The 13,257-nt window shown below is 43.6% G+C and overlaps 1 protein-coding gene across 1 annotated transcript in view; it reads left to right on the top strand.

Moving 5' to 3' along the window:
• LOC138261080 (uncharacterized) overlaps positions 1 to 13,257 on the top strand; it is a 64,836-nt gene that overhangs the window by 34,137 nt on the left and 17,442 nt on the right. The window contains exons 5-6 of the mRNA XM_069209710.1: positions 1,609 to 1,644; positions 10,674 to 10,922. Of these exons, the coding sequence (XP_069065811.1) occupies positions 1,609 to 1,644; positions 10,674 to 10,922 (285 nt within the window). The remainder of the gene's footprint in view (positions 1 to 1,608; positions 1,645 to 10,673; positions 10,923 to 13,257) is intronic.

Raw genomic sequence — 13,257 nt, 5'->3', positions numbered from 1 at the left:
CTCAATGGCTCGAGGGAGCCTTTTAAACATGAAGTCCGATTGGGAGCACACTGCCTAACATTCCAGTCGAGTTCGCCCCTTGCATCCTGGTACATGCAGTTTGAACAATTAAAGCTTCCTTGAAAAAATCTGTAGTATTTCACTAAAGTTAGTGCAGACAGTACTGTTCATCTCTAGACACATGTTTCTGGGTTAGTGCCCTTCATCAGTAGAGACCAAAGAACAACAAAAATATCTGGGGTTGCAGGAAATGCCACCGATATCGTCTCAGGTTTAGTACCACTCCCCGGCTCACAGGTGCGTCTCCAGAGCTCGTCAGCTCAATGGCTCGAGGGAGCCTTTTAAACATGAAGTCCGATTGGGAGCACACTGCCTAACATTCCAGTCGAGTTCGCCCCTTGCATCCTGGTACATGCAGTTTGAACAATTAAAGCTTCCTTGAAAAAATCTGTAGTATTTCACTAAAGTTAGTGCAGACAGTACTGTTCATCTCTAGACACATGTTTCTGGGTTAGTGCCCTTCATCAGTAGAGACCAAAGAACAACAAAAATATCTGGGGTTGCAGGAAATGCCACCGATATCGTCTCAGGTTTAGTACCACTCCCCGGCTCACAGGTGCGTCTCCAGAGCTCGTCAGCTCAATGGCTCGAGGGAGCCTTTTAAACATGAAGTCCGATTGGGAGCACACTGCCTAACATTCCAGTCGAGTTCGCCCCTTGCATCCTGGTACATGCAGTTTGAACAATTAAAGCTTCCTTGAAAAAATCTGTAGTATTTCACTAAAGTTAGTGCAGACAGTACTGTTCATCTCTAGACACATGTTTCTGGGTTAGTGCCCTTCATCAGTAGAGACCAAAGAACAACAAAAATACCTGAGACGATATCGGTGGCATTTCCTGCAACCCCAGATATTTTTGTTGTTCTTTGGTCTCTACTGATGAAGGGCACTAACCCAGAAACATGTGTCTAGAGATGAACAGTACTGTCTGCACTAACTTTAGTGAAATACTACAGATTTTTTCAAGGAAGCTTTAATTGTTCAAACTGCATGTACCAGGATGCAAGGGGCGAACTCGACTGGAATGTTAGGCAGTGTGCTCCCAATCGGACTTCATGCTTGTAACCAGGCTTCACTAGGGCTGTGATGAAAAGGAGGGGCAAGAAACTCCTCAGTAATTGTCATTGTAGTCCTTCGTATCCCAGTCCTGGAACTGTATGGTCTGGTGAACGTGATTGTGGTGGGCTGACTTTAGTAGCTGATGCAGGAAGTGTTCTGGGAGGTTGTTGGGATTATTCTCACCTTCCATAGGTCAGTCCGCGGACAATAATGTATTTGTAATTTGTAGACACAGAAGAGGCGCCTGCTGGTGTCTGACATGTACACTGGGGAAGAACTGAACTCAAGAGAAGATGATTAGCTATATGTATTCAGGACATTCCACTGCTGTACTGAATTCATAACTTTGTTTAATTATCTTTCAGAGATGGTAGCAGTAATTATTTCCTGATATTTAGGATGTAACCCAAGTTGTATCAATCAGTCTACCTTTATACGTGGATCATCATTCAGTGTTTACTAACTTCATAATATATTTTTCTCTTCACAGAATCCTGGACTGCGGATCAGGGAGTAGTTAGTGGAGGTTAGTTTATCTTTAACCTTTAACCTTCTGTTTGTTTTTATCACAAAAAAACGATTGCCCACGTTTTGGTAACAAAATATTCTTCAGTATATTTCATCTTTTGCTCTGTTAAACTTAAACTTGTGTTGTGGTTTCCACTTGATTCATAGCAAATATGGGTATAAATAGAGTCTTCAATTGAATCTAACCATTCATACAGTTTTGTAACAGCGAAGTACTTATATGTCATGCAGATTATGAGTCTTCTATCAAAGATGGTGGGTGCTAATGACTCCCTTAAGTTAGGATTTGGTTTCATGTTCTGGTAAAAGTTCTGTCTCTAGAATTGGAGAATGGTTCAGCAGATATTTTCCAAAGTGGTGAATCGTGTGGGTTAATGAGTCTCTGTAAATCAACAATAAAATGGCCCCACAAACATGGTTTGTGGTAATATAAAGAGAACAGCCTTATACTGCTGTATGGATGCATACCTTCTTAGGTATCAGCTGAAGCGCGAACTTGCTCTGCTATGTAACCCGTAAGTCGCATGGCTTCAGGGAGTGATGGCGCCCTCATTAGGTCTCCTACCTGCAGCTTTCAGGTGTCTGTTGTCGTAGACAAGGTGAGTCTAATATAACAAACTTGGAGAAGGGTTTGCGTCAACCCGTTGCCTATCATTGGTTGGATTTCTTGTGAATGTTGTTTTCATGCTTTGTTTTTGGTGGCTTTTCCTACCCTGGAGCGTAGCTTCTTCATCGTCCTCTTGATTCGGTGCCTTGTATCCTTCCATAGCTCAAATGAGGGAGCTACTTCTTATTTTTGCATTTCCTGGTAGTGCATATCTTTTCTTGCTTTCTTCCTCAGTTCCTCTTGGGGCTCATATCCTCACCCCTATGCTAACGGTGTTGCATCCCAACCTTCTTGGCTCGTTCTTGAAAGAAAAAAAAGCAACGGGTATCTGAAAGAGCAGAGCGCAGGTTTGTTTTGGTTCTTCTCCAGTGTTCCACATTTTCTTACCATGAAAGGCACTATTTGTAGCGCAGGAGGTGGGGTGAGCTGCTGCACTCACTCAACTGTTGTTTGATGCTGAAGGTGGACTTACCATGACTGATAATGAAGTATCCTTTCTGGAGGCCCTGCTGGACCATTTTTTTAAAATTCCAAGTCCTTTGGGGAATGAAATAGGCTGTGGCACACATTTGTCTTTAAAGTCTGACATTTCTTTATTCATTTTGGATTCTGGTCGTTTTCCTGCGTGAAGAGTATGCAAACATTAAACCATGCCACACATACAGATTAAAAATAAGTCAATTCACTATAAAGTTTCAAGGTACTTTAAAGCATGTTTTCTTTTTCCTCAAGTATTTTAAATGTATTTTTTTTAACAATGCTTTACAAAGCAGCATTGGCAGAGTCATCAGCTTGGCACTGACAGGACCAGGGCAGGACCTATTGACTTTGACGCTTGTTTGCCCTTTTCATATTGGTTCACAAGCAAGTTTCACCTCCTGTCCTCCATCTCGTTCTGAGGCTTTTCCAGCTTGGTGTTAGAAGACCCTGAAGGCTAAACCTTCCTTAGCAATGGAGGATGGTTTCTGGATCAGATGCAGCCCACCCACTGCTAGCCACCACTTTGGACCATCCACATTAGGGACTCGTTGCATTGTCTGACCGATGGTGAGTCTCCCCACCAAACTTATCCTGCAGCCTTCACTAGTTGCAAATAGTCTTTGACTGTCAGCAGTGGAGTTGCCTGCATACCTTTTGCCACTTCACCCATGTGATTCACCTCCCCCTTCTGCTACATATCAGCAGTTGGCTGCCCTTTGGCATTGGACACAGTGAGGTCATGGGTAATGTAAACTCTGCTGTACATTATAAGGATGCTGCAAGTCATGAGGAGTTTCATTACCATATAGAGTAACAAGGCTATTGGCCGAGTTCCTTTATAAGGTTATGGAACTATGATGTTGGTTGCATTATCCTTAGACTACATTGTCACAACATCATCTTTCCCACAAACCACTTAAATCCTCGGTGAATAGCTCTTTTATATGAAAAAATATAGCGTGTTTCCAAACATGAAGAATAAAACAGAATATCTAGTACAGAATTAAACACATCAAAAAAGCTGTTAGATAGTTGCAAAAGGATATTGGAAGCAGTTTAATACAAGTTTGTTTTGTTTAAAAAGGCACAGTAGAAACAAACAGAAAGATTCCAAGTTTCTATAATTACCCAATGAGTGCAAAAAATAAAGACGTACTTTCTGCTTGACACAGTACGGCTAGAAAAAGAGAGCAGAAGAAAGAAAAGCAATGTTTAATTTTCATTCTTTAAACAGCTACCTTAATTATGCTCCGTGACCTGACGTGCCTTTCCCCTCAGCTGCTGGCTGTGACAGCAGGCATTGTGTCATTCAGGTTTTAAGTCAATATGGACATGTTTTGAGGTCCGTACACATCCACTGAGCATTGGATATCAGTGTCCCGGTGTTAGAGTTGTAAATTACCAAAGTCCCAAAATAAAAGAAAAACTGTGGGTGACATACCTTCATGCACAGAGTTACAAAAAATATATTTCGTATGTACAATCACGACATATAAAAGACCAGATATGCATATGAAAGAAGCCTTTTCTTTTCACTTTACAAATTCCACTTAATATAATTCCAATTTCATTGTATTCCCATTGGTTTAGCTTAAAGATCTGTCTACACATATAGTTTGAAAAAATAGCAGCTTACAATACATTCATCTCGATATTATATTCATGTCCTGCCTTCATTAGCGGTATATGGAGATATTTGGTTCTTTGAAAATATTCCTCATAATTCACTTTATCCAGTCTGAGAGATTAATCAGAGATTTAGTCAACCGTTTTTCATGATTAAAAAAAATACAAACATTTCAGAAATATACTTTAAATCAGCTAGCTTCGAGTTCTCTCATGATAACCCCACTCCAAATCACAACTATCGTTTGAGCACTGTGTCATTAATTGACCGATCTATCCTGATAGATCTTGATGGACTCCTTTTGAAAGTAGACCAAAGCATTACCTCAGCATTTTCCAGGTCTTATTAAATCCTTTCCTCAACTTTCTTTGGTGCATAATGCTTGAAACACATGCTCAACAAAAACGAATAGGATCCCTTTATTATACAAATAGTGCAACGTTAACAAACTGCAGGTTCCTATCTGCAGAGATCTAGATATTATTATCCTATACACATGCATCATAAGCTGATCATTAGTCAGTGCAAAGCAGTGAGCTAAGCCTGACTGCTTGTGCCAAGCTACCAAGGAGGCAAGCAGGGAAGCAGGGGTTATCCTAAGTGTGTTTCTCTGTTACCCTGACTAGAATGAGGGTCTCTGCTTGGACAGAGTGCAAACTGACTCTCAACCAGAGACCCCATTTCTAACACATGGTAAAAGAAACATATGTTTGCACTGATCATTGCAAAAAGGGAGATAATGATGAACTAGAAGAACAATAGGGGCCCTAGACTGACCAAGGTGGGGGTAAGAACTGATTACATGGGCTGGATATGAGGGAGCAATACTACTTAGGGAGACAAAGCAGGGCCTAGGTACACTAAACAGGGCACGAGCATGAGAACACGTGGTGGATTGCCTAAAAAATCCTGACACACACCCCACCTGGCTCCCCCGAGAAAACTGATGCATCAAGTAGTGAGTAGCCACAGTCGCCCTCGGTTACTACTGGAGTTGGGTCAGAGAGCGGTCTGACTGCGTACATCACGGATCACACAAATAAATGACAGACACACGAAAAGTACTGAAACAGTAGAGCAGTGACCTGGGTAGGCGGAGGGCAAATGGGGTGGGGGGGGGGCAAATATTGTTTATCCCTGACCAGGCTCAGACACGGCACAGGAGAAGTCCGGTTCTTATTTCAGGGTCGGGAATCACTATTGCATTGATGGACACAACCAGATAATGTGTAATTGTATTGTCTTGGTACAGTGCTTCTGAGCCCCTGAGCCTTGTGTTTGTGTTGTCTAAAAATGCAATAAATTTTGTTTAAAAAAAAAACCCATAACATTGCGATTAGATCATCTGTTCCCAATTGTATAATCTTCCAAAAACGTCTCTAAAAACATTGATAGCCCTTCTCGATCGGACTTATCCACTCTTTCTCTTTGTCACATCTCTATTGTTTGACGGAACATCAGGAATGTTGTCCGCATCAATGCCTCCCCACTGTAAAACAATAGTAGGTAAAAGATCTTGCTTGTGTGCATGTTATGCATGTGTAACAGTGCAACTCAAACTATTTAATTCCTCGATTGCCTGGAAAACCTTCTGTAGCCCACTGTATATCATTCATGATCAATATTTGAACCTGCTTCCATTATCTTCAGTTTCTATTCACCATGATTTCCTGCATGATGCAGTTCCCACAAGAAGTAGGACTGCGTATAAGGACAACAGAACTTCAGGATGTAGGGACTGGGTTCATCTACATCATCAGGAAATGTCGGCCCAATTCCTATTAGCTCACAGTGCCTCACCTGAGCCCCTAACTTTCCCAGGGTAACATATGATTTTGGCAACCTCGAACGTGACCGCTCTGACTCTCGAGGAAGTCGTTGTAGGAAGCTGGCTCTTTATCTGCTATATAAAAACAAGATATAGCGTGCAAAGAGTCCCGGGGTTCCCTTACTAGTGGACATGGGCTTGCTCGAGCAAACCAGAGGTGCACTTTTAGGGGGTGGTGTGGTCGAGTAGCCTTGGTCTTATCAGAGAGGAGTGTTAGACATATGCAAATACACTCACAGTCAATAAATGAGACACACGACTCAATAAGATCCACAACAGTTTACAAAAATAACAGGTATCTTTATATGTTTTGGCACCAGAATCAATGCGACCAAGTAAGTACGTTTTGCAAGAAAAAAATCTTTACAGTTTAGAAAAGTCAACATTTAATGCAATTCTTGAAAGCTACAATGTTATCCTAGGGAGGAAAGACAAATACGACAAACGGGTATAGTACAGCGACTTAGGGGGCCAATCTTCTGGACTTAAGATAAGTACTGGGCAAGGGTCAGGGTCACACAAACATTTCGGCACTGGGGCGACTGGGTGCAGAGGTGTAGTACGACGTGGGGTGCCCAATCTTAGTCAATGGGGATCGGTCCAGTTGAAAAGAGCCTGCAAGTTAGGACTGGGAATCCATTCAGAGTGAACCACCAACTGGGCTCAGTACTTGTGATGCTCGGGGAGGTAGGGACACCAGTGGTCCTCTTTTCCATGGTGCGGAGCGTCTGGGTGCAGTGTGTTCTTGGACCGTCTGGTTTCCATCACCGGTCACGGTGGAGGGGACCCACAGAAACAGGCTGCAGGCGTGGACTGGGGGACCAGTTTGGCTGAACTAATAAGTGGGCTCAAACCTCACTTGCCTGGGAGTCGCAGGGAAACCATTGGTCCTCTTCTCCTCATTCTGGGGTGTACGGGTGCAGTGAACCATTGGGGTGCCGTCACCGGAGGCGGCCGCTGTTGAGGGGGGCCTGCACAAAGAGGCTGCAGTAGGCAGTGTGAAGGTCACAGTGGGGAAACCCACGACGGATTTTGTCTCTGGAGAGGCTGGTGACCCTGCTGGCACCGTTGGCCCGCTTGAACTCCGGCTAGGGGGCACAGGTGCAGTGGTGCTGTCCGGCGTTGGGTTTTGGTGCTTTGTAGTCCTAGTCCGTGTTTTTTGGATGCCTGTAAGGATTCAGGGAAGAAAGGTCTGCTGCTCCACCGGAGTTCCTGGTGTTGGAATGAAGGCTGGCAGCCTTCCCGGGCATTTACAAGTTTCAGCAGCTGGAGGACGAGGCGCCTCTCGCAATTGTCAAAGTCAGCAGGCAGGATGACAGGGTTGGCGCTGAGTCAGTCACTGATCTTCAGATCTTGCCTTTTGTGTCTATGGAGTGTCCTTCTCCTTCAGGTCAGCAGGGATCTGATTTTCTGGTGCCAGGGGCTCCCCTAAATACTGAATTTAGGGACGTTTAGGGGAGTGTAGGGTAGCAGTCAATGGGTTGCATATTTGGGGTCACTACACCCCCTATATGACCACTTCCTGTGGGAAGTGGGCATAAACCTGTCCCGGAGTTCCTATTTCTGCCAACACCAAGATGGCAGATTTCTAAATGTTGTGTCCACATCAGGCAGCTCACCCTAAGGGTGGGACTGACCTGAGGGGTGGACACACCTCTCTGAGTACTACATTTCCTGCCTCTCCAGGTGCCAGATGGGACCAGGGGGTCAGCATCTCTCCTTTGAGTGAAGCCAGATCTGCATACCAAGGGCAGCAGGCGTCTTTGAAGCCCCATGTCTTGGAATGCAGATTCATAGGTCGTCCTGTTGGGTGGGGTGTGAAACACCTCTCCCAGAGCAGGCTTTGCTTCTGACTGCCAGAGAGCAAATACTGTCACCTTTGGGGGTCAGAAGCGTGTCTGGTGGTGACAGGCTGGCTAAAACTAGTCAGTCCGCACACTGGCAGTTGGTAGGTTTTATGGGGGCACCTTTATGGTGCCCTCTGAGTGCATGTATTAATAAATCCATCACTGGCTTCAGTGAGGGTTTATTAACAAGAGATGTTTGATACCAAACATCCTTATTTTCAGTGAAGCCATCATGTTGCCAGGGAACTCGGATTGACCAGTGTCCAGCACATGTACTTAAAATGGCTTTCCTGTTCATTCACTATGTCTAAGAATCGACAAAGACATAGCGGGATCATATCTGCTCTTGCAGAGATGCCTTCACATGTAATATAATGCACCCTGCCTTAGGTCTGTAAGGCCTGCTGTAGGGGTGACTTACATATATTGCAATCAGTGTTAGGGAGCAGGGCACACAGGCTTTATGCCATGTTATGTTTTCACTGTTAGCTTCACCAATACACGCAGCCTGCAGTCTGCATGTGCTAGGTGAGGGGTCTCTGAGGGTGGCACAATACATGCTGCAGCCCTGGGGGACCCTCTTTGGTACCCATGCCCTAGATACCAGGGGTACTATTTACTAGGGACTTTCAGGGGGGCAAAGATATTGCCAATTGGGGAACAATTGCACAGTTTTAGGGAAAGAGATCTGGTACCGGGGACCAGGATAGCAGGAACCCGGTGCACTTTCAGTCAAAATTGCATCATGTATATTGAACTTGCATTTTCTTTGGAGACTACATATGGCGGACAGTTGCATACTTATTTGACACTGATAGTTGAAATATATGGGCTTTAACGTTATGTTTGTATTAAAACTTGATTGTCATACTATCCAGTATACCCTTAAGTCAAGAGAAACACCCAACGAGCTTCAGTGCTCTCTTAACTAATTTAATAGCTTCTTTTTTGTGGCTTGGAAGTGTTTTGATCCAGTTAAGGAGTGACCCTCTGAATAAATGTATCCCAAATGAAATTCTAAACAATATTTCAAAAAATCCTTTAGAATTGGCAGTTGCATGATATATGCTGTCTCTTTGGATTAGTTTAATATTTTTTTAACTTCTAACATAGTATTTGTGTTACTTATTTGTTTACTTGCCATCATGACTACACGCTACCCCTGCGGCGCCTTACGTAAAAGGAAACCAAAATGAAAAGGTATTGTTGGTCTCAGCTAGTTCCAAGTAGGTTTGTGGCGCTTGCATCACTGATGCACACAGACTGGGCTTGTGTTGGCTTGTGCTTGTATGGGAGAGGTGGGTGACCCTTGCTTATGCCTCCCTTAAGGTTGAGCAATGCCTATTTACTGCAGGATCCAAAAGGAAACTAAAGACCTCACGAGCTGGTTTTGATGCCTCATTGCTACCCAGAATGTGGTCTGTTCAATCAAGTGTACTGTGATTTCTGAAATGCTTAGGTACAACACAAATTGGAATCCCACTTAATTTTCCACATAATTAAACATTGGTTGCCATTTCTGCAAAAGAAGGTGTAAGTGTTCTGATCCCTGAAGATCCAGCCTTTCAGGAAGAACCATGGGTAAATTGACTGAAGCTCCATAGACACTGATGGTGGTTCCTTTTCCAGCCAACTGAGTGCAAGTAGCCGCTGGCCAGCCGCTGTGCAGTCAGTAAAGAAGGGTCAGACTTGCTTTGGGATCGAAAAAGGGCAATTTCCAAACTGAGAAAGATAGCACTGAGGGACGTCTCCGCAAACTGTGTGCTATATGCAGGGCCACTGGAATTACGCAGCTGGAGAGGGCCAAATTATGCGACACAGTTGACTACATTATGCGACAAAAAAGGCAAATTATGCGGCATCATTCAGCACCTTTTGCTATAGTATTTCATTATTCTTTCATTTATACACTTGTTAACCCTCTCTGGTCTTAGCTTGCACTTCATTGGTACCAGTTTAACACCTAAATATAGCAACAAGCAACAGAAATGTGACCAGCCAACCTTTGCAATGGGCCTCTCACTGTGCGGCAACATGTCGCTGCATTTTTAGTAACTTTTGAACCGTTTGAGCTAGGGACTATTTTTGTTGTTGTTATAATATGCAGATGATGCAGCAGCTGATGGATTATGTGGCAAAAGGGCAAATCAATGCTTATGTGAAAAACGCCATGTCCGCACAATTACATAAATGTAGTGGCCCTGGCTATATGGTAGGTTTATCAAAGCCTCCCCCGTATATATCTGTGATAATCGGATATTTTGGAAGCATATGAGCATTGTTCAAAACTTTCAGACTAGAGCACACAGCTGTCAATCTTATACCACACCAGTATACCCACAGTGCAGACACAGCTCAGCAACTCTCTGCCTTAAATTGGAGGTTTGATGGTTTCAGACTGCATTAGAAAATGTTTCAGTAATTTGATGACATAAGTTGGGCGCATCTGATTCTAGAATTGTCTCACACTGAAAAATTTGTTACAGGTAGGTCACTTGTTTCTTTTCAACCAATTTAGGCGCATTTGAATTGTGTGTGTGTGACCCCTCCAATAAGCAGTAAGGCGTTTGTGATTCGGCGCCCCCTCATTTCACATTCTATCGCGGTCGCTGTGTCATAGCCTCTTTTTATGTTTCAGTCTTCGGTTCCGTGTACTCCATGTTTGACATCAACCTGTCCCACAAAGGACAAATCCAACATCTTGTCACCGCAGAAGAGCTTGAAAGGAGGTTTTCGGAGCCGGAGAAGTTTTCCTTGCGGATAGCCCAGCGGTACCTGCGTCAGCGGAAGGATGTCGTGTCCAACCTGGCTGATAAATGCAGCCAGTACAACTTACACCCGAAACGGAATGTTGGCCTGACGTCTGCGTGGACATTAATCACTGAAGGTGCCATTTTCATTTCTGGATTTCTCTTTTTGATTTTTGTTAGAAGTTTGCAAATTGAAACATAGCTTATTATGACAATCTCAGTTTTTTTTGCAATGCATCAGAGCAGTGCTTAATTTGTAAATTAAGAGGTGCCGGTGCTCAAAGCCCTTCCCTTAAACACGAGGCTGCTGCAATGAAATCTGCCAGCACGTAATACTGAGGCAGCGTAATCCTGAAGCCATCTCGGGTCTCTCCAATCCATTTACGGCCACTCCCTGCCCCTTCAACTCATCCTGCAACTTTCTACTTTCTCCCTTTATGACGCTTTTTAGTTTTTCCTTCTTCTGTCTTTCACATTTGTGCCTTTTGCTCGCAGCAAATGCTTGAGGGCATAAGAATAAGCCCCGGCCCTCACAAATAAGTGCCGGTGCTCAGCACCGGAAACAACAAGCACAAATTAAGCACTGCATCAGAGCAGCAATTACTGAATTACTCTGAAATAATCAGCAGTGTCTAACCAGGTGTTTTCTAAAGTTAGCTTTGCTCTCCTTCTCAATAATCAATGATCCATTTCCAATCCCTGACATCCATTTGGTGGCTGCAAGTCAACAGAGATGTTACACCCACCTGCTTCTATTTTGTCCATCCCCTGGTGCCACAGATCCGTTTTTCTATTGTTGCTTTTTTCAGTTTTTTGCTGGTAATGTTTGGAATTCTCCTCTGATTCCCGTGCAGCCTGAAAATGGGATGAGTTTTGCAAGCAGTTAAGACACATTTGTTCACCTGGTCTTGGGCACCCTTTCCCGTGGGTATTTGTGCGCTCTACAAGTTCTGCATTAACCCCTTCGCTGCCAGGCCTTTCCCCCCTCCTGTGCCAGGCCTTTTTTTTGGCTATTTGGAGCAGTTCGCGCTTAGGCCCTCATAACTTTTTGTCCACATAAGCTAGCCAAGCCAAATTTGCGTCCTTTTTTTCCAACATCCTAGGGATTCTAGAGGTATCCAGACTTTGTGGGTTCCCCTGAAGGAGGCCAAGAAATTAGCCAAAATACAGTGAAAAATTCGTTTTTTTAAAAAAAAAATTGGAAAAAGTGGCTGCAGAAGAAAGCTTGTGTTTTTTTCCCCTGAAAATGGCATCAACAAAGGGTTTGCGGTGCTAAAATCACCAGCTTCCCCGCTTTCAGTAACAGGCAGACTTGAATCAGAAAACCCAATTTTTCAACACAAATTTGGCATTTTACTGGGACATACCCCATTTTTACGATTTTTTTTGTGCTTTCAGCCTCCTTCCAGTCAGTGACAGAAATGGGCATGAAACCAATGGTGGATCCTAGAAACCTAAACATTTCTGAAAAGTAGACAAAATTCTGAATTCAGCAAGGGGTAATTTGTGTAGATCCTACAAGGGTCTCCTACAGAAAATAACAACTGAAAAAAATAATATTGAAATTGAGGTGAAAAAAACAGCATTTTTTCTCTACGTTTTACTCTGTAACTTTTTCCTGCAATGTCAGATTTTTGAAAGCAATATACCGTTACGTCTGCTGGACTCTTCTGGTTGCGGGGATATATAGGGCTTGTAGGTTTGTCAAGAACCCTAGGTACCCAGAGCCAATAAATGAGCTGCACCCTGCAGTGGGTTTTCATTCTATACCGGATATACAGCAATTCATTTGCTGAAATATAAAGAGTGAAAAATAGGTATCACAAAAACCTTTGTATTTCCAAAATGGGCACAAGATAAGGTGTTGAGGAGCAGTGGTTATTTGCACATCTCTGAATTCCGGGGTTTCCATACTAGCATGTTAATTACAGGGCATTTCTCAAATAGACGTCTTTTTTACACACTCTCTTATATTTGGAAGGACAAAATGTAGAGAAAGACAAGGGGCAATAACACTTATTTTGCTATTCTATGTTCCCCCAAGTCTCCTGATAAAAATGATACCTCACTTGTGTGGGTAGGCCTAGCGCCCGCGATAGGAAATGCCCCAAAACACAACGTGGACACATCACATTTTTTGACAGAAAACAGAGGTGTTTTTTGCAAAGTGCCTACCTGTAGATTTTGGCCTCTAGCTCAGCCGGCACCTAGGGAAACCTACTAAACCTGTGCAGTTTTGAAAACTAGACACCTAGGGGAATCCAAGATGGGGTGACTTGTGGGGCTCTGACCAGGTTCTGTTACCCAGAATCCTTTACAAACCTCAAAATTTGGCTAAAAAAACACATTTTCCTCACATTTCGGTGACAAAGTTCTGGAATCTGAGAGGAGCCACAAATTTCCTCCCACCCAGCGTTCCCCCAAGTCTCCCCATAAAAATGATACCTCACTTGTGTTGGTGGGCCAGGTGCC

The sequence above is a fragment of the Pleurodeles waltl genome, chromosome 2_1 (assembly GCF_031143425.1).
Source record: "Pleurodeles waltl isolate 20211129_DDA chromosome 2_1, aPleWal1.hap1.20221129, whole genome shotgun sequence".
Taxonomy (NCBI): Eukaryota; Metazoa; Chordata; class Amphibia; order Caudata; family Salamandridae; genus Pleurodeles; species Pleurodeles waltl.
Note: the sequence above shows the minus strand (reverse complement) of the source record. Positions and strands in the feature narration are given on the sequence as shown.